Source organism: Notolabrus celidotus, chromosome 2 (genome assembly GCF_009762535.1).
Source record: "Notolabrus celidotus isolate fNotCel1 chromosome 2, fNotCel1.pri, whole genome shotgun sequence".
NCBI lineage: Eukaryota > Metazoa > Chordata > Actinopteri > Labriformes > Labridae > Notolabrus > Notolabrus celidotus.
Window position 1 is genome coordinate 13,669,183 of NC_048273.1, and position 25,159 is coordinate 13,694,341.

A 25,159-nucleotide genomic window follows, 5' to 3' on the forward strand; every position below is an offset into this window, starting at 1 on the left:
GTAAATGCTCTGCACTTGTATGGTTCCTTTCAACTGCTTCTTCTACCACTTGAAATACTCCAGACCAGTGGTTCTCAACTGGTTTGGCTTCGGGACCCAATATCACCCCTTAGCGATAAGCCGCGACCCAAATCAAGGAACATTTTTCAATTTATCAATCTGATTTAATATAAAGATGGTTCAGTTTGAACCTGAGAAACAGAATATCAGATTATGCCAGCACACAAAATAAACAAGTGTACTGGTAAACCCAAAACAACCAGCAGGTGGCGATGCTAGAAGAAGAAATATGCCCTTTCCCACTCTTTTAGCTGTATTTTAATGTAAATCAAAAAGTGCACATTAGGGACACAAGGTTTCAAGAATATTATGCACAAACATGAAACAAATAAGTCTAACTAGTGAGAACTAGTTTCAAAGAGATTCAAAAATATGTGGTTTTGGCATAACATAAAATGTTATAACAAAAATTATGCTATTAAAAGAGAGAAGAGTGTTTTGTTTCCAAATGCCGCTTTAATTTTGACAGCTTCATACTTTCACTTCCAACACCTCGGTGCACACAACACACTGAGGTTTTTGTTGTCGTTTTTTATCAATATAGTATAGTCCATATTTAATGAAGTCGCTGTATTATTTGTGTTTAGCCATGCTTATTTCCCATAAGAAAAAAAATTACTTTGATTGTCTTCTTCTACAGTGTAAAAAGCATGGTGTCACAATTTTTATTTACACTTTTTTTCCCCAGCGAAAGGCCTGCGACCCACTCAAAACGAGTCCGCAACCCACTTTTGGGTCACAGCCCACCAGTTGAGAATCACTGCTCTAGACCACTATGACATTCATCCTTGCACACACACACACACACACACACACACACACACACACACACACACACACACACACACACACACACACACACACACACACACATTCACACTGGTGTCAGAGGCTGCTGCACAAAACATCCTGCTTTACATCAGGAAGTAATCCAATCACCATACACATTCATACAATAATGGCTGAACCTTTAGGCAGAAAAACTCAGTTTCTGTCCCTCAAATGGTATTAATTTAAGATGGCCTACTCTTCAATGTGATGGAGACTTTTGTGAACTAAGGTCTCTTGTGATGTTAAATGTGTAAGAGACAAGATACATTGCCAAGATTATGTCTTTCCTTTGACTGTCCAGTGGTGAATAAAGACAATCATCTGGCCTCATTTTAACATCTGGGCTTTCTGATACTCAAAGATTTCAAACCCATGCTGCACAAAGCTGTGAATCAGAAATCTTAATTCACTTCTTCATCAAGTTCACTAACTAGTATCAAGACAGTGAGAGGAAAATCAAAAGAGGAAAATAAAGAATGCATCAGACTGTGTTTAGCACATACATTGAAGTAAACTTGACTGTTACAGCAGTTATACTACGTCTTCAGTTGAAGTTGCACAAACAAAGACAGGATGTACCAAGATTCACACTTATAAAGGTGATAACCACAGGGTCTCTTCATGATCAAACTGCCATTTCAAGGGGTCTCTCACAACCTTCAGACGTCTGCTGCCATCATGCAAGCTCTACACAAGCTCTTCCTTTTTTGTGTCCTGATGAGTCTGGGGGGAAATGGTAAGATGACCAAATCTGATTATTATTATTTCTGCCCAACATAGCAGATATTAATACATTAAGATTTATCTGTGTATTTTTAGCCCTTGGAAGTGAAATCATAAACGGCAAAAAGACCAAGCAGAAGTCTAGGCTTTACATGGCCTCAGTGCAGAGCAACCATGTTCATATCTGTGGAGGATTTCTCATCTCTGAAGACTTTGTGGTCACTGCAGCACACTGTAATACCAGGTGAGTTAGCTTTCTCTGAAGCAATCTTTGGTTAATCTAAATTTATATAATTATGTCACTTTTTTTAACACAGTAATCCTACAGAAGTTGTTCTGGGCACTCATAATCTCAACAACGTCAATGGAAAGCAGAGATACTCTGTGAAGAAGTGCATACACCCATCGTATGAGGATATTGCATCTGGTAATGACATCATGCTCCTCAAAGTAAGCAGATAGATGTTTAAGTTTGTCTCAAGTGATATTATGTATTTTTATGCGTACAATCTTTTACTTGTACTTAAAGTTTAAAATCTCATAAGAAAGAAAGTTTTCCTCTGTTTAGGTTATATCTGTCTGCATCCTGCCCAAAGAGAGTGTGCTCACACTGTTAAGTAATGACGTCTTCCACTTTATCCAGCTCAGATTTAGGAGTAACTCTTTAATGTTACAAAGGAAGAGTTTGTGGTTTGAATGGGAATAATACAGCCTTAAAAGGTACCATAAATGCAGACGAGCATAACTGATAGAAACATTTTCCCTTCTGGGCTTCCTTAGCTGTAAAACTATGGTCCAATGCTAAACGACTGGATCAGCAAAGACTTGCTTTCATTCTTTTTTTGGGTGTATTAAAAAAAACGACTACCGGATTAAAAAAGAGGACGCTACACATGTTCAGACGTGTTTGGCATGCTATCAGGGGTATTTGACATATTATGCACATCTGTGTGTGGACGCTCTCCATCAGCCGCTCCCTGCATCCATTGCTTCGCATGCTATTGTCTCTGTGGACCCTTCTTAACGTAGGGCCAAGTGCACTCTGTTCCCTTTTCAAAATCCAGAAAAGCAAAATCCAATGTTTGCTATTGTTGTTGCTGTTGTTGTGATTGGCTTTTGCTTTTTTTACTGTCAAAATGATACATACCTTTAATCAACACAATTAACAGCTTTATTTTTAATATAATGGTCAGACTTTTTTTGGGGGGGGGGGGGCATTTTTGCCTTTAATGACAGGACAGCTGAAGAGAGACAGGAAATGTGGGGAGTAGAGAGTGGGGGAAGACATGCAGTAAATGGTTGACTGGCCGGGAGTTGAACCAGTGACCTCTTCAACGAGGACTATACCCTCTATATGTGGGGCACTTCAACGACTAGGCCCCCAGCAGTCAGATTGGTCAGATTTTGAAGCAAGATGCTGCACTGCCACTGAATACCATCTTATTCTACCAACATCAAATACTGACACACTGAAAAAGACAACACTGACAGCTTGCACTCACAGTTGTAACCTATATTTTCTTTTTACATATCCACAGTTGGCAAAGAAAGCTCGCCTGGGTAAAAAAAGCCAAATCAAGCCAATCAAACTTACGAACAAAAAAATGAAACTTAAAGAGAAAAAAAAGTGCCTTGTTGCTGGATGGGGTTTGACGAGAACCGGAGGTGAAGTTGTGGATGATCTGGAAGAGGTGGAAGTCCCTGTCATTAACCTGGAGCAGTGTAAGAAACTGTGGAAAAACAAACTTCCTGCTAAGGTAATCTGTGCAGGTGGATACAACTCAGAGAATGGATTCTGTCAGGTGGGTTTTCTGTCTAATAAATTATGTGAAATATTATATATACTGTATTTATATATAGTTATAAAAGCCTTTGATTTACGATTTTAACAAAAAAGAAACTCTTCTCTCTCCTCAGGGTGACTCTGGTGGTCCTTTGGTGTGCGACCAGAAGGCGGTGGGTGTTGTTTCCTTTAATAATGGTTCTTACTGTGACTACCCAGACCTCCCCAACGTCTACACCGACATTTTCGAATTCCTCCCCTGGATAAAAGGCATTCTCAAGAAAAAGGACTGCTAATTGTAAGAGTGTTACTGGCGATCTTATCATAATGGATTTATAGGCCCAGATGACATTTGCTTGAACTGTGTGAAAGTAGAATTGGAATTTTTGTAACTTCTCCCATCTGTGGAAACACACAGTAAGTTTTATATACAATAAAAGTTTCCGACCATGTTGAGTTCTTATCCTTCTATTTCTATCTATACTGCATCAGAAACATGCACACACATAAAATCTAAAATCTATTTTTGCATAAAGCCTAAAGTAACCATGATACTACAGTTAGTGACATATAGCTTCAATTGTTGTCAACTCTAAAATCAACAGACTGGGTAATGATGCATGTTTAGACTGCTGTCTGTTAAATGACGATGCAAAGAAAATGAAAAGATGACACTTTAATTCTTGTCACCGTGGGAACACCTCTGCTCTTGTGTGCAATTGCAAACTGTGGTCTGTGTGGTGTAAGATTGTCCTACATTTTTAAGAACATCTTTGGGGTTGTGGGCTATGATGTGCAGATCTGCTGCAAAGATGACTGATGCTGTGCATGCATTTTACAATCGAAAACTTTCATCATAAATCTAATCTCATAAATCTCACTTTATGTTGCACACAAACAAGAGGGTGGGATCCACATAGCCCAAATCAATCAGAGGGTCATTTGCAAAAAGTGCAAAAATTAACAAAGTTGTTAATTAAATGGACAGTGGAGGAGAAGTATAGACTGTAAATAGTGGATTATGTCACCCATTGTCTACTTAAATTTATGTGAGGTTGTTTTCTGGAGCCAGAAGTCATCATATTTGGGAGAAAAGGGGGTGCTGGAGAGGAGTGAGAGGAGGCCACAAGGATGCTATCAAAGTTTGGGTTTTAATGTCCCATTTCTCTATTTCTCAAGTTATTTTTTTGTAATTCACCCAAAGATATTGAGGAAAGTTGCGTTGGATAATAAGGCATAAGTCGGGGTGTGTTAGTTTGGCTGTAATGAAGGTGTGCTTTTTGCCAGGAGGCTAAAAGGCCCACCTCAAGTCCACTTCTTTGCCCTTTTCTGAGTTTCTGACCCATGTTAGGTTGAGTCTGCATTTCTAATATGGTAACCACAATTGTTAGGCTTTAAAACAACCCTTCAGAAACCCATGGGTGATGTCAGTTAAACGTCAATGTTTTACAGTCTATTGAATCCACCTGTCACCCAAAGCAGGCACCCCCACAACTTCAAGACTCTATTTTGTTATATTGGGTTAGCTGTTGAAAACAACCCCCACCCTCAAAAACATGCATAAACACAGGAATAAGTTACAAAAAACAAACAGTTCTCATGTACCAGGTAGTAAAGATGTGTATTTATTTATTTCTACTGGCCCTGATGGGGAGCCTTTGTCATTTGGATCCTGCCTCAAGTAGAGACCTGAAAAACCACAGTTTTTATGCATTTCTGCATTGGCTTCAATTCTGAGGTTACCACTTAGGAATATAAGATTATTCTGTATTGCATGACTGTTTAACACTGAACCACTGTGTAATAGTAATGTCAGGAGACTGTGACACATGCAGCTTGCCTATATCTGTCTTCAGCAACCACACTGACGGTTCGGGGAAAATGTTTGCAATTTTCACACTTCAGTTGTGCAACCACATGTTCCATTGTTCTGCTCAAGATACCCGTTAAAACTATGGTTTATTAGTCATTTCATTTTCACAGGTTTGGGTGTTAAATTAAAGTGAAAAAATTTAGCAACACTGCAGTCACTTCTCAAAAGTCAAACGAAAACCCTCTCCCCCAATTTTTTTTTCTTTTGAGTTATGTAACAAAAGTTCTCTTAAATGTAAGTCTTCAGTGGTATCATAAGAGTGAGAGTTTAAATTATGAAATTTAGGAGCTGACAGAAAGTTAAAGCCCGAAAGATTAATACAAAACTTACAATGAATGATAAAATTACATTAAAAAAAAGGAATATAAATAAATAGATCAAATGCTAATCCTGGAGACATGAAATGTAGATGTGAGAAAACTGGTCAAGAGTCTCACTGCGTGGAGTTCATCACATACTTTGTTTCAGGGGCAACAGAACCACAGGCTATATATTTACCGTAACATAGCATGAGTGTGCATGACTCCTCGTTTTCTGACTGACCACATGCACTCACCACTCTAAGATAATTAAAGGTTGCACCGGTGCACTGAGGATGTGGCTAATGCAGTCGAGGTGAAGCAAAAACCCAGTAACCTGATGTATAAAAGGTCGAGTTGAGACCCCAAAGACAGAAGGTGAATTAGACTGCCAGCATGATGCAAGCTCTGCAAAAGTGCCCATTTTTTTATCTCCTGACATGTCTTGCACTTCATGGTAAGAATGCTGAATGTAATTGATTTGTCTCTGATGCAAAAATACTCAATTAACTCTTTTTTTCACCTTCGCAGCTCTGGGGAGTGAAATCATAAATGGTAAAAAGGTCCCAGAGAAAATGATGCAGTATATGGCCTCCTTGCAGAATGATGCAGGTAATCATGTATGTGGAGGATTTCTCATCAGGGAGGACTTTGTACTCACTGCTGCACATTGTTTGAATGGGTGAGTAATTACAAAACACATCAAAATTACCAACTTTTTGATAAAACTGAGCACTAGATTAAGTTGACAACTTTACAATGTTTACTTTCTCAGGACCACAAGTGTGGTTCTTGGCACCCACAATCTCAAGAAGGTTGATAACAATACGATGAGATTCAGAGTAAAGCCATGCAAGCATCCATCTTACAACAATGAGGGCAGTGGCAATGACATCATGCTCCTCAAAGTAAGTATATAAGTTTAAATTTTGCAGTAAAACTTTTACTTTTTATGGTCTTATTAATTTTTCAGAAAATGGTCATCACCAAAGTTGTCTTATTGTCTGAGTAGCTCTAGTTTCAAACAACTTTTTACAACAACTTATATAAATACTATTAATCTGGGGCCTGCAAATGGATAACATCCATCGCTGCAGGAGGATGTGATGTTGCAAGTCAGCAAACTCACCGGCAACTTTTTTTGCGACCATACAATTTTTTCCAATCTCCACAACTTTTCTTCATATTTGACCAATAGAACATTGAAAATGTAATCCATAGGCTGGTATATTAGAGAGGGTATGCCTTTTATCTTCCGAATGCTGCATGAAAGAAAAACATTATTAAGTGAAAAGTTTTTGTTTAAACCATAGCTCTGCTGTATGGAAGCCTGTTTCGGCCAGTCAGAAAAATAAAATTAAGGAAAAGTAAAAAAAAAAAAAATGCTAAGTCATAATTATGAGACACTTAGTAATAATAATGAGGTATCTCATTATTATGACTTAGTTTCTCATTATTATGACTTAGTATCTCATAATTATGTCTAAGTATCTCAAAGTTATAACTTAACAATTTTCATTCTCTTTTTACTTTTCCTAAATTTTCTTTTTTTACTGGCGGAAACAGGCTTCCGTACTGGTGAGATGTTTTTTCTTTCATGAGCTTTACATTCAAGTCTGAACTGCAGTGTCTTATGGAGACTGTTTACAGTGAATTTATAATAATAAATTTAATTCTGTCCTTATGTCCTCCTGTGATTATTTGAAATGTTCCCCGGTGCCCTTTGAATCAATGGTGATTGTAATGAGTGTTAAGATTAAGCTCCTGTATACCTCTCTTAACAATGGTGTTATAACAGCACCAGAAATAAACAGAACATCGGTTAGTAATGTGTATATTTTCTTTGGTGATATAGCATTTAAATGGACACACAATATGAAGTTAGTATTATTTTTGCTTCAATTACATCTATACACATTTTATTTGGCATGATGACAAAAAATTTTGACATAACAAAAACAAAACAGTAAGCCCATAAATGGTCTCTATCCCGTTTCCCCGTTGTATCAAAATGCATCTAAAATGCTGACACAAGCCAAATTATGTGAACGTGCGTCAATGATCGCATATACATACAACTTATAGCCGGTGTATGCCAGACGTACTGTATGATCCATACGCTGCATATGTCAAAAATTGTTGTGCATTTTTCAACTTACTTGCCGTATTACAACTTATACCAGCATGCTTTAATATGTTCTTAACTTATACAAATCTCACCTATAACTTATGTGATGTACGCCAGCGTTCTCGTCAATTTTTTTATACGCCGGCTAAATCATCAAGGTGTTACAGGGCCTTAAACTTTTGTCTCAGTCACAGACAGTTGATGTGAAATATGTCACATTCTAAAAAGCCTCAGGACATTGCAACTTGCATTTTCAAATATTACCAACACAATTTGGCATTAGAGGCCTCATCAATCACACCATAATCCTTCAGGGGGTGAATTTAAGGGACCCATCTCATGCTTATGTTTTTAGTCATAATACTGGGGAGCTCTACTTTCAAATAATTTGTGTAGGATTCAGTGAAGGATTCACTGTTGATAACTGTATTTTCCACTCTTTGATTTCACCCTCCTGACTTCTTGTGTCTCCAGTTGTCGAAGAAGGCTAAACAGAGCAAAAAGGTGACACGGATTCAACTTCCAACGTCTGACATTAAAATCAAAGACAACACAAAGTGTCGTGTGGCTGGATGGGGTTTCACGAAAACTGGTGGTAAAATTGTTAATGTGCTTCAAGAGGTGGATGTGAACGTCATTAACCTGGAGATTTGTAAGAGAAAATGGAAGACGGATAAATTTGAACTTCCAGCCAATGTTATTTGTGCAGGCGGTTATAAGACAGATAAAGGATTCTGCAAGGTATGTCTTCTGTTTGTCCAAAATAATAAATGTTCCACAATTAAACAGTTTGTAATCCTAGAAATTGAATTAACTTATAAAGCCTCCTTTCCCTTGCAGTTTGATTCTGGTGGCCCTCTGGTGTGTGACGGGAAGGCTCTTGGCATTGTTTCTTTCAACAAGTGGGAAAACTGTAATTACCCAGATCTTCCGAACGTCTATACGGATATATCCAAATACCTTCCCTGGATCGAAAAGATACTCAAGCAAAAACGCTGTTGAATGTAACGATTCAGCCTCATGGGGTTTTTTGTATCTCCATTGCTTGCCATAGTCTCCACTCAGCAACTGTTTGATTGAAACTGTAGACTTCAAACTTACTTTTTATTTACAACTTGTATTCTCTTCTAATGATTATGACTTGGCTGTATATTTCATCTGAAAACTGTGGTAAATCTGTAAATACGCTGTAAGTGTTCCCATTTTAGAAAGTGTCTTTTACTTTGGAATACCTATACATGGGGCACTGGTGGCCTAGCGTCCTAAGTGCCCAACATACAGAGGCTACAGTCCTTGTCGCAAGGGTTGCCGGTTTGATTCCCTGCCGGTTGACCATTTCCTGCATGCCTTCCTCTCTCTCTACTCCCCACATTTCCTGTCTCTCTTCAGCTGTCCTATGAAATAAAGGCAAGAATTATAACTTCAATTTTCAATGTAAGTTTAAATAAATTCTTTTAGAGGTATTCATTTAACATTTACTGTGAAGTCTGAAGTCGAACACATCATACTGGCTGCCCTGTACAGCGTAATAAAATGAATCCAACCAGAGAAAACATTTGGTTACTGTGTTTGTGAGAACATTGAAGCTCCAGCCTTAATCTGGAAACTGTGGTTTATGTGGCATACTTAAGTTTGTCATGGACTTCACACAAATGTTTCAGTGGCCTGTGTAGACCAGTACCAAAGAACGCATCTGGTGTGAAGTCTGTGTTTATTTGATCAAATTAGAATTCACGTAATGTGGCTGAGATGTCTCCGCAGTCAGGGTGAAAGGTTCAAAATATCTGAGAGACAAAACAACCACACTTTCTGTACTAAGCAGGCAAACACTTTCACTGTCTTGTTTTGTGTCACAAACTGCGTCGGCAAGCCAGACGGAGCAAGCGCTTCATCTTCCTAAAAGTGAGACTTACAATGTGAGGTGGCATAATGGTTGGCTGTTTTGAGGAAAAGCAATCTGCCATTAATCCTGTAATATGCATTTAGTACATGCAACAACACTTTCACAACCATCAGTGTGGAAAGACAAACACAGAGGAAGCTTGATCCCCCCCTGCTGGCCAAATTGAGAACATGAAATGAAAATGTTGTGCATCCTTAATTTGTTCATCTCTGTCTCCTTTTCACTCTTAATAATGACTAAGACCATATGGCTAAGGCTGACTGAGAGATTCCATTGTCTCTCAACTGGGCAGTAGGGGATCTGACCCCAGCTCTTGCAGTCACATGCCAAGGTATCAGTTGGAAAGACATAGAATCACAAATTGCTCCCAATGGCATAGCAAGCGTTGTGTGAATGCATGTGACTGGGTGACTGGGTGACTGTGACGTGTGGTTTAATAAAGCGCTTTGAGACGTCAGTAAGACAACAACCTGTTTAATATCACCAATGCTCCTACTTATAATAATGATAATAATAATGATGATAATTTTAATATTTTTTATTATTGCTTTTAACATTATTATTATTATTATTATTATTAGTAGTAGTAGTAGTAGTAGTAGTAGTAGTAGTAGTAGTAGTAGTAGTATTAGTATCATCATCATCAACATTATTATTATTATTACTGTTGTTGTTATTATGTATGATTTGGATGGTTGATATGTAACTATTTATTTTTCAGACTAATTTATCCAGCATTGACCTGTGGCTGAAATTTACAGGAAGGGTAAAGGGGAAAATGTTGGTATATGAAGCAATCTCACACAAGAGGGAGTGCTGTACCACTAAATGGCAGCAACGCTATGACTGATTACAAGCATGAGGTTTCAGACTGAGTGCCAAAGATAATCATAACGTGCTGTTATCATTTACATCAGACTAACCTTGAATGGCTCAATTTTACTGTATTCTGCATCTTGGTGTGTTCTTATATGAAACCAAAGACCGTCATCCCAATGCATTTGGGACATTTACATGCATATTTCAATGGAATGTGCAACCAGTAAATTAGGAGTCTACAGGATTTTGTGGTCTGTTTGATTCTGGGGCACCAGTTTGATAAATGAGGCCGAAGACCCTGTGCTGCAATTTCAGCTAACTGTGTGAAGAACACCTGAGGCAGAGCGATACTCATAAATTATATATTATCCTCCATATCAGCATTTACTGGATGCCTGTTGTCCCATCAGAATATTTGGTTAGACTTAACTGTTCTAAAATCCATCAACACATAGCTCAACACAGCTACTGCAGTCACCACTGTGATAGATACTACAAAAATGCCAACCAAACTTTAACTTGTCAGCGTTATAATTTACCCTAGTACAAGGTCTGAAATTTGGTCCACATTTCAATGTTTACAAATTTGCCAACACGGTCACACAGATAATGTATTTATATAAGCAGACACACAGTCCAAGAGTGTGTACAACAACTCCAATTGAGATAAAAACAGTTCTATCTTATCGTGTCCGGCTCTTATCTAAATTAATGTAATCTAAGTTCCACAAGATAAGCCTGGAACCTTTGGACATCATGATTGCATGAGGCTCCCAAGCATTGATGTCAAACCTTTGGTCTAAGAATTTAAGTTTGGCTCCTGTGAGGAGTAACTGGTTATGAAACAGACTGAAAGTAACAGTGCTGCCTATTTATGAGCTATAAAAGAAAACCAGACCATTTACAATTTCTGTGGCATCATTTTTAATGACGGTAGGGGTCAAGTGTGAGATAAGGCGATTTACAGCGAGGTAAAGGAAAAACCACTTTGTTTTTCTTTACATTTCTATTGCAAATAGTCATGGTGAGTGATACATTTGACTATCAGCAAATGACGGTAGGGGTCAAGTGTGAGATAAGGCGATTTACAGCGAGGTAAAGGAAAAACCACTTTGTTTTTCTTTACATTTCTATTGCAAATAGTCATGGTGAGTGATACATTTGACTATCAGCAAAGAGATAAGAGGCATCACTTTGCCCACAGGGGACACGAAAATCAACTCAAACAAAGAGTTAAACACAGGAGCTTTAATGTTGTAATTGTTTGAGGTGTGTTATAATGTAGCAATGCCAACTTATAAGACGCCAAATTGAAGCCTAGCTGTGTAGCTATGACTTAGCACACAGCAATTCAACTAGTTCAATAAATTCACTCATTCAACCTTAATTCAATCTCAAGGAGTCAATGAGGGCATGCCCATAAAACAAATAAACACAAATACAAACATACGCACACAAAAATACTCTTAATAGTCTTAAATGCATTCATGCATCACCCAAATGCTTCAACAATATCACAGCACTATGTATTAGACCAAATTTACTGTCAGCTTTATGATTTCACAGAGACTGTTCATTTTTTTAAAGCGTTATCCATTTAGTTTTATTATTGAACTCAACATTTACTCAATATATTCTAAAAAGTTCCCACATTTGATCTGTTATGATCATTAATAAACATATTTTAAGAGGTAGTTCTGGTCCTGGCAGTACTGCAGTTGACGTGTGAACACAATACCACAAACTAGATTTCTTGGGCCATAGGAAGTGATACAATAGCTGTCTTTAAATGTTACTACAGATTCTAACAAGATTTATAGACCAGCATTGTATTTCATAATGACAAACGTATTTAAATAGACATCCCACCATCAGGCAATACAAGCAGCATGACGACTAGCAGGTATGAGAGTTATGTTTTGAATCTTAAATTAGGAGCACACTGCAAGTTATTATATGTTGACCTTGCATTGAACAGCTTGTTTGATCATTAACTTTTTCAACACCAAGCACAAGGAAAACAGGTGGAAACAGATATCAGGCAATTACTTATCATCTCATTTGCCAACTAGACTGTTGTCGGCAGCAGTTTTATGTGCTAGGATTGCAGGAGGATTAGTCAGATAAACGAAATGGTGATAAGAGCAATGTCCCTGTTTCGCATTGTGGTCGAGAAGCTGCCAGCAACATAAAAACTACTATATCAAAGTAATTTTTAAGAGTTTTCAAGTGTTACTAAAAGACCCCCTCAAGTGTTCAATCATAATTTCATAATATAATGTTTCTATCTTACAGCAGCAAAAGCTACTCTTGTTAACTGAATACAATTTGTGAATTTAGGAGCCAATACAGTGAAGACAATGAAGTTGCATGTTAAATTAAAATAATTTCTTAGACGTTTGTTAGACCTAAACTCCACACAATACATGTTTGTGAAATGTATGAAGATGAAGCGACATGTGGTGCATTGGCCCATACTTCTGTCATAAGTCTGCTGTGTGTTGTTTCACACTAAACCACATTGTGTCTAAAGAACAGACTCGTGAACACAGACTTGATGCAACCTACCACAAAGATGAGAATGAAATAACAGTTATTACACATTGCAAGATTTAAATCAAAGTATCACTGTGCAGTTGTCTGTTTGCCACATCTGAATCAACTACATGTATTTGTTCTTTTGGCTATTCAGGACTTAAACTAACATTGGTCTAGAATGTTTAAGTGAACAAATCAGTGATATCATTTGAGAGTCGTTATAACGGAACTGGTTTCTTACATCAGGGGTTCCCAAAGTGAGGGTCGGGTCCCCCTGGGGATTTTTTTGGAATGTAATATAAGATGTAATTTTTTGTCCGTTACTGTAAATATATTGAAAAAATTTTTTATAAACAAACATTTTTTCATTAGTTTTCTACAGACCAGCTAAATGAAGTATAAAGCTACATTTAATCACTTTGAGGAACAGTAGGGATCTTGAGTCTTTGGCACCTGTATTTGGGAGCCGAAAAGTTTGGGAACAGGGAACCCCTGTCTTACATCAATGATGAAACCTTGTTTTGTAAAGTTGAAACCATTGCATTTGTAATCTCACCGAGAATATTACAAAATAACACCTTGAAACATGTTGGCAAACAGACTGAAGCAATAAAGACCACACAACAGGCAAGATGTTCATGTCTTCAAAAAGTGTGCGTGGCAGGTGATTTGACCAGTGACCATGGACCCTATCTACGTACTGCTGCTAGTCGTAGTCCTGAACGGTAAGCTACTTATGAAGAATAACAACCTACATCTACTATGAAACTTAATCTTGTTTAAACATGTTGTATTGTATTTCAGTGGCTGATGGTACACGAATTGTTGGAGGCCGAGATGCTGAGCCCCACTCACGCCCCTACATGGCGTCGTTGCAAGTTCGAGGTCAGCACTTCTGCGGGGGAGCTCTGGTGAAAGAGGACTTTGTGCTCACTGCAGCACACTGCTTGCTAAATGTGTAAGAATACAAAAACAGAACAATCTCTGTCTGTCATTTTCTGTCAAAGAACTGATTGATAAACTACAACAGGTACCGTGACTTATGTATCATATGAAAGCTATCATGTGAACCTGTCAGACTCTTTATATTTGTAGATGTGAGTAAAAGTTTTCCATCACTATAAACACTCTATGTACAAGCAGAGACAATTCAATTGTTCACTTTGTTGAAGTATGTGTTCCAAGTCTGCAGCGTTGGAGTTTTTGATGTGCATTTAAGCACAGATGATTTTGAATGCTGACAAGAATGCTATATAATGTTTTACATATATTTGAGTTAATAGAGTTAATTAGCACCTTTTAAATTGTATATAATATCCACTCAATATTTGATTGTGATTTCCAGTCCACTCACGGTTGTACTTGGAGTTGATTCTCTGTCCACTAATGAGTCTACAAAGCAAGAGTTCAGAGTGCTGAGATCCATTCCACATCCCAACTATGATGGACATGAAAATGACATCATGCTCCTGAAGGTGAAGATAGCGTAAATTGGTATCACATTCAAAGAGAAGAATTTCTCTTTGTTAGAATTTCTTGTTACAGGTTGTATTTTGAGCTGTTTCTGCTATTCATTTCCTTTTCTCAGCTCAGCGGCAATGCCAGCCTGACTAACGCTGTGCAGCTGATCGCCCCAAAAAGAGGCAGGCTGGGGCAGTGTGACACGGCTGGCTGGGGGGACATAGGGGATAACAACACGTTAGCCAGCAGGCTTCAGGAAGTGAATGTCACACTCCTGTCTCTGCGGAGGTGTCAGAGAAGATGGGGAGCGGTTCCCATCGTCAGGTCGATGGTTTGTGGCATCGGAGCCCAAGTCCTACAAGGCTTCTGTTCTGTAAGTTAAAACAGTGGGAAGACATTGATCAGGCACTCACACCCACACCTGTAGAGGTTTGAAGTGTGTAAAGCTGGCTGGACACTCAAAACATTTCAAATGTCAAATTAAATGAATGTCATGTATACATAAAATAAGCCAACCACATTTCCTAGACACAGAGGTTGTACCAATAACACATCCTTTGAATATCTCTTCTGCTGTAGGGGGATTCTGGTGGTCCATTGGTTTGTGATGGAGCTGCAGCAGGTGTTGTCTCCTTCTCTGGCCGGCGGTGCGGAGACCCCAATACCCCTGATGTCTACACACGTGTTTCATCCTTCAGAGGATGGATTAGAAATGTGTTACTCAACAATTAGGCTCTATGATTGAAAACTAATGTGTCAATATGTTTGTTTTGGATGTACTTTTTATGATTTTCACACCCCTAGTTATTGTTTTTGTTACACTTTTTGCATGCATGTGGTTCAGGTATAACTTAATCCAAAGTTTATATTGAGCTGAATGTAATGATAAAGAGAAAATGTGACATAAATAAATAAACTTTGTAGTAAATGTAGATTTAGAAAAAGAGTAAGTGTACTTAAATTATTTTAATATAGAGTTAAGGTGGGTCGTCAGTAAGTAGAGTGGATTTCAGTTGAACAAGTTGCCAAACCTGATTAAATAATATCTTGCTTCTTTGTGTGCATTTTTTTTATCACAACCAGGATATGCAACTTTTTCACACATTTAGTTTGCTTAATATGATTGCATTATGTTTAGTTGGTAGCCTTGTATTGTCTGTTGATATATTCAGTGAGGGTAAAAAATAGCTACACAGTTTTCTGTAAGGTGTCAGATTGGAATTAGTGAGATTCTGGGGCAACATCAGGAAATATTTGCCTCGCTGACTCTGAATGCTAAGTAATTACAACTCCTATGGTCTTTGAGATGTATGATGCCTTTGTTTCTCATACATTCAGTCAATATTTCAGGATTGTTTTCAAGTTTGGTCATTATCAATGCTGCTACTTAAAACTGTACTTGTAATTTTGAATAATGCTCAAAAGCTATACATTTTATTGGTTTATATTTGTTTTCTAAACAGCTAATATATTCATTAGGAATTAAAAATTGTGAGTTGATCTTTTTATAAAGCAATGAGTCTTTTTTTGGTGTATATAAGCTTATACTTGAAAAATGAATAGCAGCACTAATTATGAAAAGAACATGGTCTCTAGATTTCCCTTCTGGGTTATTAAAGTTCCATCTTATATCTTAACTTAAGGTTTCATACAACAGGTAAATTCTTGAGAAAGCAAAGCTTTTTATCCCGAGATCTCGACTTGTTTTTCTCGTGATAATGGAATCAGTATATAGTTTTATCCAGAGAACGAAGCTCAGTTTTAATCTTCAACCTGTAAAATAAATGTCTTGTGAAAAAAAAAATATTTTTTATTATTTACGGAGTCAACGTTTTCTAAATAAAGTTTTTGAAAAAACAAAAAGAAACTGATAACAGGTCTTTCCCAATAACTGAAGTTACTTAGTTACCATATGTAAGTAAGTAAGATTTATTTATAGAGCACCTCTCAAGAACAGAGGTCACAAGGTGCTTTACAACAACAATAGAAAAACATTAAAAGGCAAAAAGCGATTGCAAATAAATACAAAAACATTACATTAAAACAGACAGATTAAACAAAGGCAAGTCTAAACAGATAGGTCTCAACGGCTTTTTGAACCTGTCAACAGTGTCCACAGTTTTCAGTTCTAGACGGACACTCTTCCAGAGTTTAGGACCAACAACCTGGAAAGCACAGTCCCCTTTAGTTTTTAACCTGGTACAACCAAAAAAACCTTATCCATATCTAAATCAGTTGTGGGTTGTGAACATTGTGAATGGATAAAAAAATACTGTATGGATGATATGCTGTGAAAAAAAGAGCTACATACAGATGTGTGTGGTAAGAGCAGGTCTGCCAAATAGACAGACTGCTGCCCTGGCTGGTGTATCCTACGTAATCATCCAGAAGGTCCCATTACGGCAGAGAGGTCTTGACCTCTCTGCTTCATCTCGGTGTCTTGTCTCACCCTGTCGGGATTTTTTTTCCCATAACAACCTGCTAACCATGCATTATCCCTTATGTATAAAATATGTAATGTATATAATACAAAATGTATAAAATATGTAATGTATATATATACAGTTGTGCTCATAAGTTTACATACCCTGGCAGAATTTATGGTTTCATGTATAGTTTCTGTTTTCAATATGATTTAAAAAGAGTAAACACAGTTGTTTGATAAAAAATTTGCTTCACCCAACCACTAACCATGAGTTTAAAAAAAAAGTGTTTCTCTTGTCATTCATATTCTCTGAAAAATGGCCAAAAAAAAATCACAAATTCTGCCAGGGTATGTAAACTTATGAGCACAACTGTATATATGTATGAATCTTATTTGCTTTGGCAACAACATGTCTTTGTTCATGCCAATAAAGCAAATTGAAATTGAAAAAAATTATACTCAAATTGTGCAGCATAGTATGCCTGCACCTTTAAGTCTTAACTACACAAGTTTGCGTCACTCCAAACTTTCACGTCACTTCACCGGTTGTCATTCATCTGTGGTTTTTGTCTGGTTGTGCTTTCCATCTCAATTATGCGGATCAATAACGTAAATGCGTTATTTACAAAAAAAACCCGCAAGCAGCACCGCTACAAACCCTGTTAAACTGTGGTACCAAAAAGGCTATATCACTGTCTGTAAAACATCAACTCCCATGGTGCATTGCGTGTGTGTTCATGTCGTCTTCTGCGGCCATAGAAACCAGAGGCTCGCCGGGAAGTGGAGTGTCTTTTCCTATCTCCCATTTTCCACAGGTTTCGCGAGATTTTCATAGGCAGATGGTGTGTGGCAACATTTCTCTGCCAGACGAACTGAACAATACTGATATGAAAACTGCGTAAAGGTAACATAGATATGTTCCAAAGTTAGAATAAGGCTGTTACACCCACAGTTTTTATTGTGTTTGTTACCTGACAGCAGGAACACCGGAGAGCGGATGTAGCTATAGCCGCCTCCAGTTCTCTCTGACAGTAACGTTAACATCTGCATTGAGGTAGAGCTAGGACAGACGAGTATTACTGATAACCTACAGCGTGAGGAGGTGGAGGTGTGCTGGATTTAGTCCAGGGCAGGTGACATATGGCATGACTTCTCATTTATCGGCCTGCCATAATCGTGTTGTATTTGCATGTTGCGAATGTTAAAAATAATCAGCTTTCACTTAAATTCATATTGCATTTCGTCATTAACACAGTGATAGCTGACGTATTCTCTTCACGTAGTGTTAACAGGACTATTGTTTTTTTTTTTTTTTACCAAATAAGACAACTAGACAGTCGCGCTTTAGTGACCTCCATGGCTGTGTTGTTGAAGTAAATACCCAGGAAGTTATTTCATCATACTAATCTATTGGCTGCTGGAGTTGTCAGTCTCCTCTGAGCAGGCTGCAGCCCGTCACAGGTCTGTAAGAACAGGCCAGCCTCTCAGCTGAAGTAGAGGCCTTCCTTATGTAGTACTGTGGAGTACATGTGAAGTTTGGCAGCTGTCATATTCACTCACATTATAACTGAACATGTCCCTTTCTTTCTCTTAATCAGTTGCCTTTGAATTTCAGGAGGCATGTCCAAGAAAAGGGGCAGGTATGTAGAAACAAAGCTGAAAATGCCACCCCATGGTATAATTAAATGTGCTTTTAGAGTTTAATGTAATAGTAACTAGGGTTGCAAAGGGGTGGAAAGTTTCCAGTAAATTTCCATGGGAAGTTAAGCTGGGGAATTTTGGAAATATTCCAAATTTGGAAATTTTCCATGGGAATTATGGGAATTTATGAGAGTTAACTGGGAATTGAGGATCATTTAATGGAAAGGTATCATATCCAAGCATAAATATTTGTTTTGTTATAAGCAGACCTCCGTCCAACACAATACAATTAAAAAGTAGAACTTTATCAAGTGTTGAATATTTTATTGAACAATTCATTATTTCATTGAAGAACAAAAACATGAATGTTGGGTTAAATATTACTCATTCCCCGACCCAACCCATTCACAAATGAACAAAATGCAATCCCAACAAAGTCTCATTCAAAACGTTAGATTTTTTAATTTGAGTTGATTTGATTAGGACAATGCACATTAATCAACATTTCCACAGTATGCCTCAATGTAAATATGCTGGAGTTAGCACAATCGCTAAATTTCATCCGTAGTCCTAAGGCAGGTACTCACATAAAATAATAAATGAAAAGAGCCCCTCTCTCCCTCCAGAAAAGTCCCATTCAAAATGCAAATAAAAAAACATTTTCTTGCATTAAAATCTGGTTGTTTTAGTCAGGATTATGCTAAAATAAATTTTCCCCGACTATTTTAATTTCCCTATGAAGAACAAACCAATTTATTAAATTCCTGGTATGTTCCTGTTAATTCCCATGAATTCCCGTTAATTCCCATACATTTATGTTAATTCCCATAAATTCCTGTTAATTCCCATAAATTCCAGTTAATTCCAGTGGAAATTATCCAACTTTGAAAATTCCCGGAATTTTGCAACCCTAATAGTAACACAGTAGTGTCACTTATACTGAAGTGGCCAAAGCAGGGGCCAACTTCTGGAGGTTACCATTGAATGACACACAGCTATATCTGGGGGAAGAAAAGTACATTATAATACTGCATTTATTTTATATAACCAACTGCATAAAAAGTTGATAGCTTTAATTTGGCAAATATACCTGATCTAGAAACATTTTGTAAATGTCTGAATTGCAAATATACTTGAAAGTTATATAGAAATGAGAGATTATTAATGCTTTGTGTTTCTATAAGTTCATCCCACTTTACACTTTGTATCACACCTTAACCACAGTCACTGAGACATATTTATCCTCTTTCACCAGAAAGCGGAGTAGTGGGGAACTGAGTGATACATTGACCCCAGACCCTAACAGCATTTTGGGAGTCCGCATTCAGCATAACTGGCGTGAGAAGGGAAATCAAAGCAAATGGAAGGGAACAGTCCTGGACAGGCTAAGTGTGAACCCCTCTCTCTTCATGGTGAAGTACGATGGATTTGACTGCGTCTATGGCATTGAGTTGTTCAAGGACGACAGAGTGTCGAACCTACAAGTTCTAGCTGAAAAAGTTGGTGAGTTAGTGAACCATTTTTCTAATCTGCAGCATGGTTTACAAAGTTAAGGTTATAGATTGCAATATTTCTCACTCATAGCTTTGTCTCCACAGTAAATAACAAGTTAAAGATTCCTCCCGGGGCTGAGGAGCTGGTGGGCAAAGCTGTGGAGCATCTGTTTGAAAAGGAGGATGGAGAGAAGAATGAGTGGAGAGGCATGGTCCTCTCAAGGGCTCCAATAATGACCAACTGGTATTACATCACTTATGAAAAGGACCCCGTTCTTTATATGTACCAGCTGTGGGACGACTACGCTGATGGAGACCTCAGAATTTTGCCTGAAGCAGGTACTGACAATTTGGATGTAAAAAGTGATTCATCACAAAATCTTTGGTTATCTTGTCCTGTGACTTAATGGATTAGAGCCATAAAGAGGGATCTTTCTGTCTTGAATCAGTTTTCCACTTAGGAAAGATCATTTCATTTAGTTCAGCATGAATGCCATGTGAGTTCAGTATGAGTTATATTTGTCGTGGGAGTCTGTATTCCCCACAGTCGTCATCAGGCGACAGGCAAAATTGCGTCATTCAAAGAAGGCCCTTATTGTTAGCCTTGGACAAAGATACTTTAAGTCAAAAATTTACATGATTTGAGTGTTTTTTATTTTCTTCAATGTTAAACATACATAAGACAGTATAATTTGAATGAATGAATGAATTAAAAAAATATAATTTATATAAGAAAAAGTCTGAGTTTAAAGATGTGAATTTTGTCCCCACAATTCAGTTTCTTTTAAATGTGTCATGTCTATTAACATGTAAGTTAGCCTAAATTGTTTTTGAATCACAATCGTGTGAATAATCTATGGTTCAATCCAAAGGGGACCTAGCAAGCCTGTCCTATTTCTCTTTTTAAGTTTCAAGAATAGCTACTCGAAATCGACATGATTTCCAGTTGGTTATAGGTATGCATAAAACAGAAACGGGTATAGTTTCTATATATACACAAGTTGTGATGAAAAGTACTCGGATTCTTTACAATCTAGATTCTTTAAAAGTCAGGACACTGTTTTAAAGTTGATGGAAACAGAATTTAAAGCCTATATTGTATTAAAAGTAGTGCAAAGACACCATATTGAATATTGAAACTGAAAAATTTACACTTATTTTCAATTTGATAACAGCAACACATTTCAAATCAGTTGGGGCAGGGACAACAAAACACAAAATGTGTAATGCCAAAAAAAACCACACCTGCAACATCTTCCACTATTTTTGCAACAGGTTAGTAACATGACTGGGTATGAAAAGGGCATTCCAGAGAGGCTGAGGCTGTTTTTGAAACCGCCTACTGTACTAGCAGTACGTACTGATTTGGCCAAAATTCAGTATGTGATATGTGAACAAGAGCAAAATCTGCAGTATGCCAAAACTTGCCCGATGTTGTACTGATCCAGGAACATTTCTCAATATGCATCGGACCAATCTCCCTCGCGCACTGTTTCCCACAATGCACAGCGCTAACGTTACACTTCTTTTTTATTCTTTTTTGACGGGGCACTCTGTTCTTAGTTGCTGTGAAAATTATTAAACTCCATATAAGCCACTTCTTAATTTTTTAAATCATATGTGGATGCTAAAGAAGCAGTTTCACTGTCAGCTTGGCCATTGTTTACTTCCGCTTTCCAAAATCAGAAATCCAGCGACGCCTGACCCAGCATACAGCATAACAGATCCAACAGAACAGTCATACTACATACTACATACAAACACAGTATGCAGTATGCAGCAACCACTGCCTACTACATTTGTAGGTAGTATGTAGCAGGTGGTTTCGATAACAGCCTGAGTTTCTCAGAAGTAAGATGGGAAAAGGTTCAGCATTCTGTGAGAGACTGGGTCAAGCTCTTCATGACACAAAATATATGACAATGCAAACCACAAGCTGTTGGGCAGCTGAAATCCTATATCAGGAAAGAATGGGACAATATTTAACTTTGAAAACTCCTCAGTCCTCAAACATTTACACTTAGTGTTGTTTAAAGGAGAGGTTATAATACAGAATGGATAACATGCTGCCATCCCTGCTGTTTGGAAATATGTTGCTGGCATCAAATTAAAAATGAGCATATATGTTTCATAAAACTGTAACGTTTTCCAGTTCCAACTTTTGATATATTGCTCTTAGCATTTGTTCAATGATTTTATTGGGGCATTTTCTGTTATCTGTTCATACAAGTTGACAACTACTTGTATGGAAAAAGAAGCATGAAATGCCATTTGAAATACAGAGCAGGCCTCTCAGTCTGTGTAAAATCCAGTTAATGTTGCAGATGGTTTCAAAGGGTGGTACTGTGCTCTGTAGTGGTATTTTTCCACTGAAGTAAAGCTGGAGTTTTCTTCAAGAGATAATTATTTGTGGTCATAAGAAAAAGCCACACTCAACTAAAAAGAGCAAAGACTTTTATCAGTGGATTCATCAAACTTTTCTTGTAGTATTGGTTATTTTAAGAAACATACAAGTTTCTGCTTTTAGGTCCCATTCAGATAGTGAGAAGTAAAAAAAACAAGTGTATACTGAGGCATCGTGAGGAACACTGAGACCTGTAAAATCTCAGTTTACTTAGTCTGTACCAGCTGTGTGTGCATGACAAAGTTGAATTGGTAAAAGAAATGAATACAGAACCTGACTCAAATGTAATTTGAATGATTTTAATGTGACAATGTTTCCCTCCTCAGAGAATAAGCACCTGTTGCCTGCAGACAGGAAGCCAGGGGAAGAGACGGAGAGCCTGGTGGGAAAACAAGTAGAGTATGTTACCGACAAGGGTGTTAAGAGAACAGGCCTGGTGATCTACCAGGTCCCAGCCAAGCCCTCTGTCTACTACATCAAATATGATGATGACTATCATATCCATGTCTACGACCTGGTCAAAACCACCTAGAGATAGTGGACATTTTATCTCACTCTCCAGCCTCCGTCCATGTGCTTCTGTTCCACTCATTGTTATAAATCTTGTTATTAAAGCCATGCCTGGGTTGTTAAGTTAATATGCTTTATTGTTCAAAAGAAAGTGCAATCTGCTTTTCATAGACACAGCAGAACTGTAGCACAGCTATGCTTGGCGGTTTCCAGGAGAGGGACTTGTTTTACTTGTTGCTGCTCTTACTTTGTACTTAGGACAGTCCAAAATTGCACTGCCCAACAGCTGCAAGGTGCAGTTGTTACTGCATTTGCATTGTTGTCCCTGAGATACTTTATTGATCTGTCCTTTAAGTATATTTATCTAAAAAAAAATCCCTGTATGACCAAAAAGAAGCTCAAAATATCCTTTTGAAGACACCTTTTCTGTTTATCAGCTAAGTAGCTGTAAGGCTAAGCCCGTGTACATTGGTACAAAAAGTTCCTTTTAACCCTTTGGTTACCCAAAGCATTAAAATTAATACTACTTATATGCAACTTTATGTACCAAAATGTGTGTTTATACATAATAAGTTTAAACACAAATATGCTTCAGTGGAGAAGATGATTTCAGGCATGTCATGTGGTCGTATCTTTCTTTGAATGTACAACATGGTAACTTAAAAAAGATTAAAACATGTTTTAACTTATTTGACAACTTGCCATTACATTTAGCAGCACACTTAACAAACTGGTATTTTTCTTTTGTTGTCTTCTGGTGCATTTTTGTACCCAAAGGAGAAAAATGTATGTAGTGGTGCATTTTTTGTCATTGTCTTCTGAAAGCTGAATTATTGCAAAATAGCCTATACAAATCTAAAACCTCTGAGTTTTCCCAAAAGCCTAATTTTCAGTTTGAAAACAAAAGTCCAGGACCCAAAGAAAAGGCTGTTTTTAAAATGACCTGTGTGTGTGTGTGTGGACGTGTCCTTACTAGGACATTAACGCACGTACTGGGTTTTCAATTGATGCCTTCTACTGAGGCGTGTATAAAATCATATGAATCCCCTCCTCTAAAGAGGAAATGTACTCTTGCACCTTTGCACCATGCCTTGTATCAGATCAGATCATTTTTTTCTGGTAATGAAATTGCACTTTGCTAAATTCCAATCTAAAATTTGATCACACAAAAATCATAAAGTGCCTTCTGGCTGGCTAAGTTGCAATACTGTACATACTGTATCTGACTAGCTACGCACTTAATGAGCTGTTGTGTGTGAAGGCTGCTGTTTAGTTTTCATTTCGAGATGATGACAATGACAGCTTTAGATACGTTTTGCAAACATCAGTTTATATTAGTGCTGTGTTTTCCTCTTAATGCAGTATGGAAATGGTCTTTAAATATAACACGCATTATCATTGGTTCTATAATCTCACTGTTGATATTGTGGGGAGCACTTTATTGTATAAAGTTTACATGTTCTGGTTAGTTATGGTCCTCTACATTGCTTCCCATGAATGTTTTATTCGTGAGAGCACATGTGGCAGAATAAATGTCATGTAAAACATGCATGAAGAATGAAAGACAAAAAAAACACTATTTAATATGTACAACTTGTGTATAATGCCATGTAATGTTGCCTGTTGTGACTATTCTCATTTATAGGAATATCTCATGAAAACACCACCAGCGTTTAGTTAAATGGTCATTCATATAAATTATAAACTGGATATTTAACATGTATAATCAACTGACAAACTAGTGTGTTTACAGTATCTAACTCACTCTAGTTCTAGTCATTATAACTTTGTCTTGCAAAAGTATGCTTCTTGTGCGTATTTCATCCCCAACTTTGTCACCATGTACTTTGTTGCTTTAATTTCTAGCTTTCAAAACTCTGCATGTGTCATCCGCACAGAGTGCCTGGAGATTTGAAAACCTTAATTTTGACAATAGGGAAGTGCCAATGTGTGGCAGAATCAGTGCTGTTTGTCAAACCCATTTTAAGCAGGGGGGGGGGGGGGGGGGGGGTAAAGGCTTAAACTTTACATCACCATTAAAGGTGCTGTGGAGTGTTTCAGTGTTGTGTAAAGTTTCAACTGACTTTATGTGCTCTTCTGCATTCTTTTGATCACCTCTTATTCAGAAGTTGTAGCGACATCAACAGACCACTGGTGTCATTATTATGCTGTCAGAAGAAATAAAGAATTTTGCACATTTGTTTAGACTTGTTGTTTGAACACATTAACATCAAGTTGTGAATATTAAGTTGAAATAAATTACACGTA

At 37.5% G+C, this 25,159-nt stretch overlaps 3 protein-coding genes across 6 annotated transcripts; all 3 read left to right on the forward strand.

Annotated features, from left to right (window-relative positions):
• The first annotated feature begins 1,532 nt into the window (after positions 1-1,532).
• LOC117832597 (granzyme B-like) lies at positions 1,533-3,849 on the forward strand. The gene is made up of 5 exons (XM_034711798.1): positions 1,533-1,627; positions 1,711-1,858; positions 1,932-2,064; positions 3,153-3,416; positions 3,532-3,849. The coding sequence occupies exons 1-5, from the start codon at positions 1,570-1,572 to the stop codon at positions 3,691-3,693; spliced, it is 765 nt and encodes a 254-aa protein (XP_034567689.1). The 5' UTR covers positions 1,533-1,569; the 3' UTR covers positions 3,694-3,849.
• A 2,118-nt stretch (positions 3,850-5,967) lies between these two features.
• Positions 5,968-15,474, forward strand: LOC117828712 (serine protease 53-like). Its single transcript, XM_034705932.1, has 10 exons — positions 5,968-6,026; positions 6,101-6,251; positions 6,345-6,477; positions 8,172-8,438; positions 8,538-8,694; positions 13,635-13,682; positions 13,762-13,915; positions 14,303-14,432; positions 14,546-14,791; positions 14,998-15,474. The coding sequence occupies exons 1-10, from the start codon at positions 5,969-5,971 to the stop codon at positions 15,148-15,150; spliced, it is 1,497 nt and encodes a 498-aa protein (XP_034561823.1). The 5' UTR covers position 5,968; the 3' UTR covers positions 15,151-15,474.
• Positions 15,475-17,542: 2,068 nt separating this feature from the next.
• Positions 17,543-25,091, forward strand: LOC117831000 (spindlin-1-like). 4 transcript variants are annotated; one of them, XR_004634887.1, is made up of 5 exons: positions 17,543-17,747; positions 18,442-18,483; positions 19,740-19,987; positions 20,069-20,316; positions 22,708-25,091. XR_004634887.1 is itself a non-coding variant. In XM_034709424.1 (5 exons), exons 2-5 carry the CDS (start codon positions 18,464-18,466, stop codon positions 22,911-22,913), a joined length of 708 nt encoding a protein of 235 aa, XP_034565315.1. In that variant the 5' UTR covers positions 17,565-17,747; positions 18,459-18,463; the 3' UTR covers positions 22,914-23,580. The 4 variants fall into 4 exon arrangements, 3 of the variants coding, with proteins under 3 accessions (XP_034565315.1, XP_034565294.1, XP_034565304.1); XM_034709424.1 differs by having other exon boundaries at positions 17,565-17,747; positions 18,459-18,483; positions 20,083-20,316; positions 22,708-23,580; XM_034709403.1 differs by having other exon boundaries at positions 17,570-17,747; positions 20,083-20,316.
• Positions 25,092-25,159: the final 68 nt, after the last annotated feature.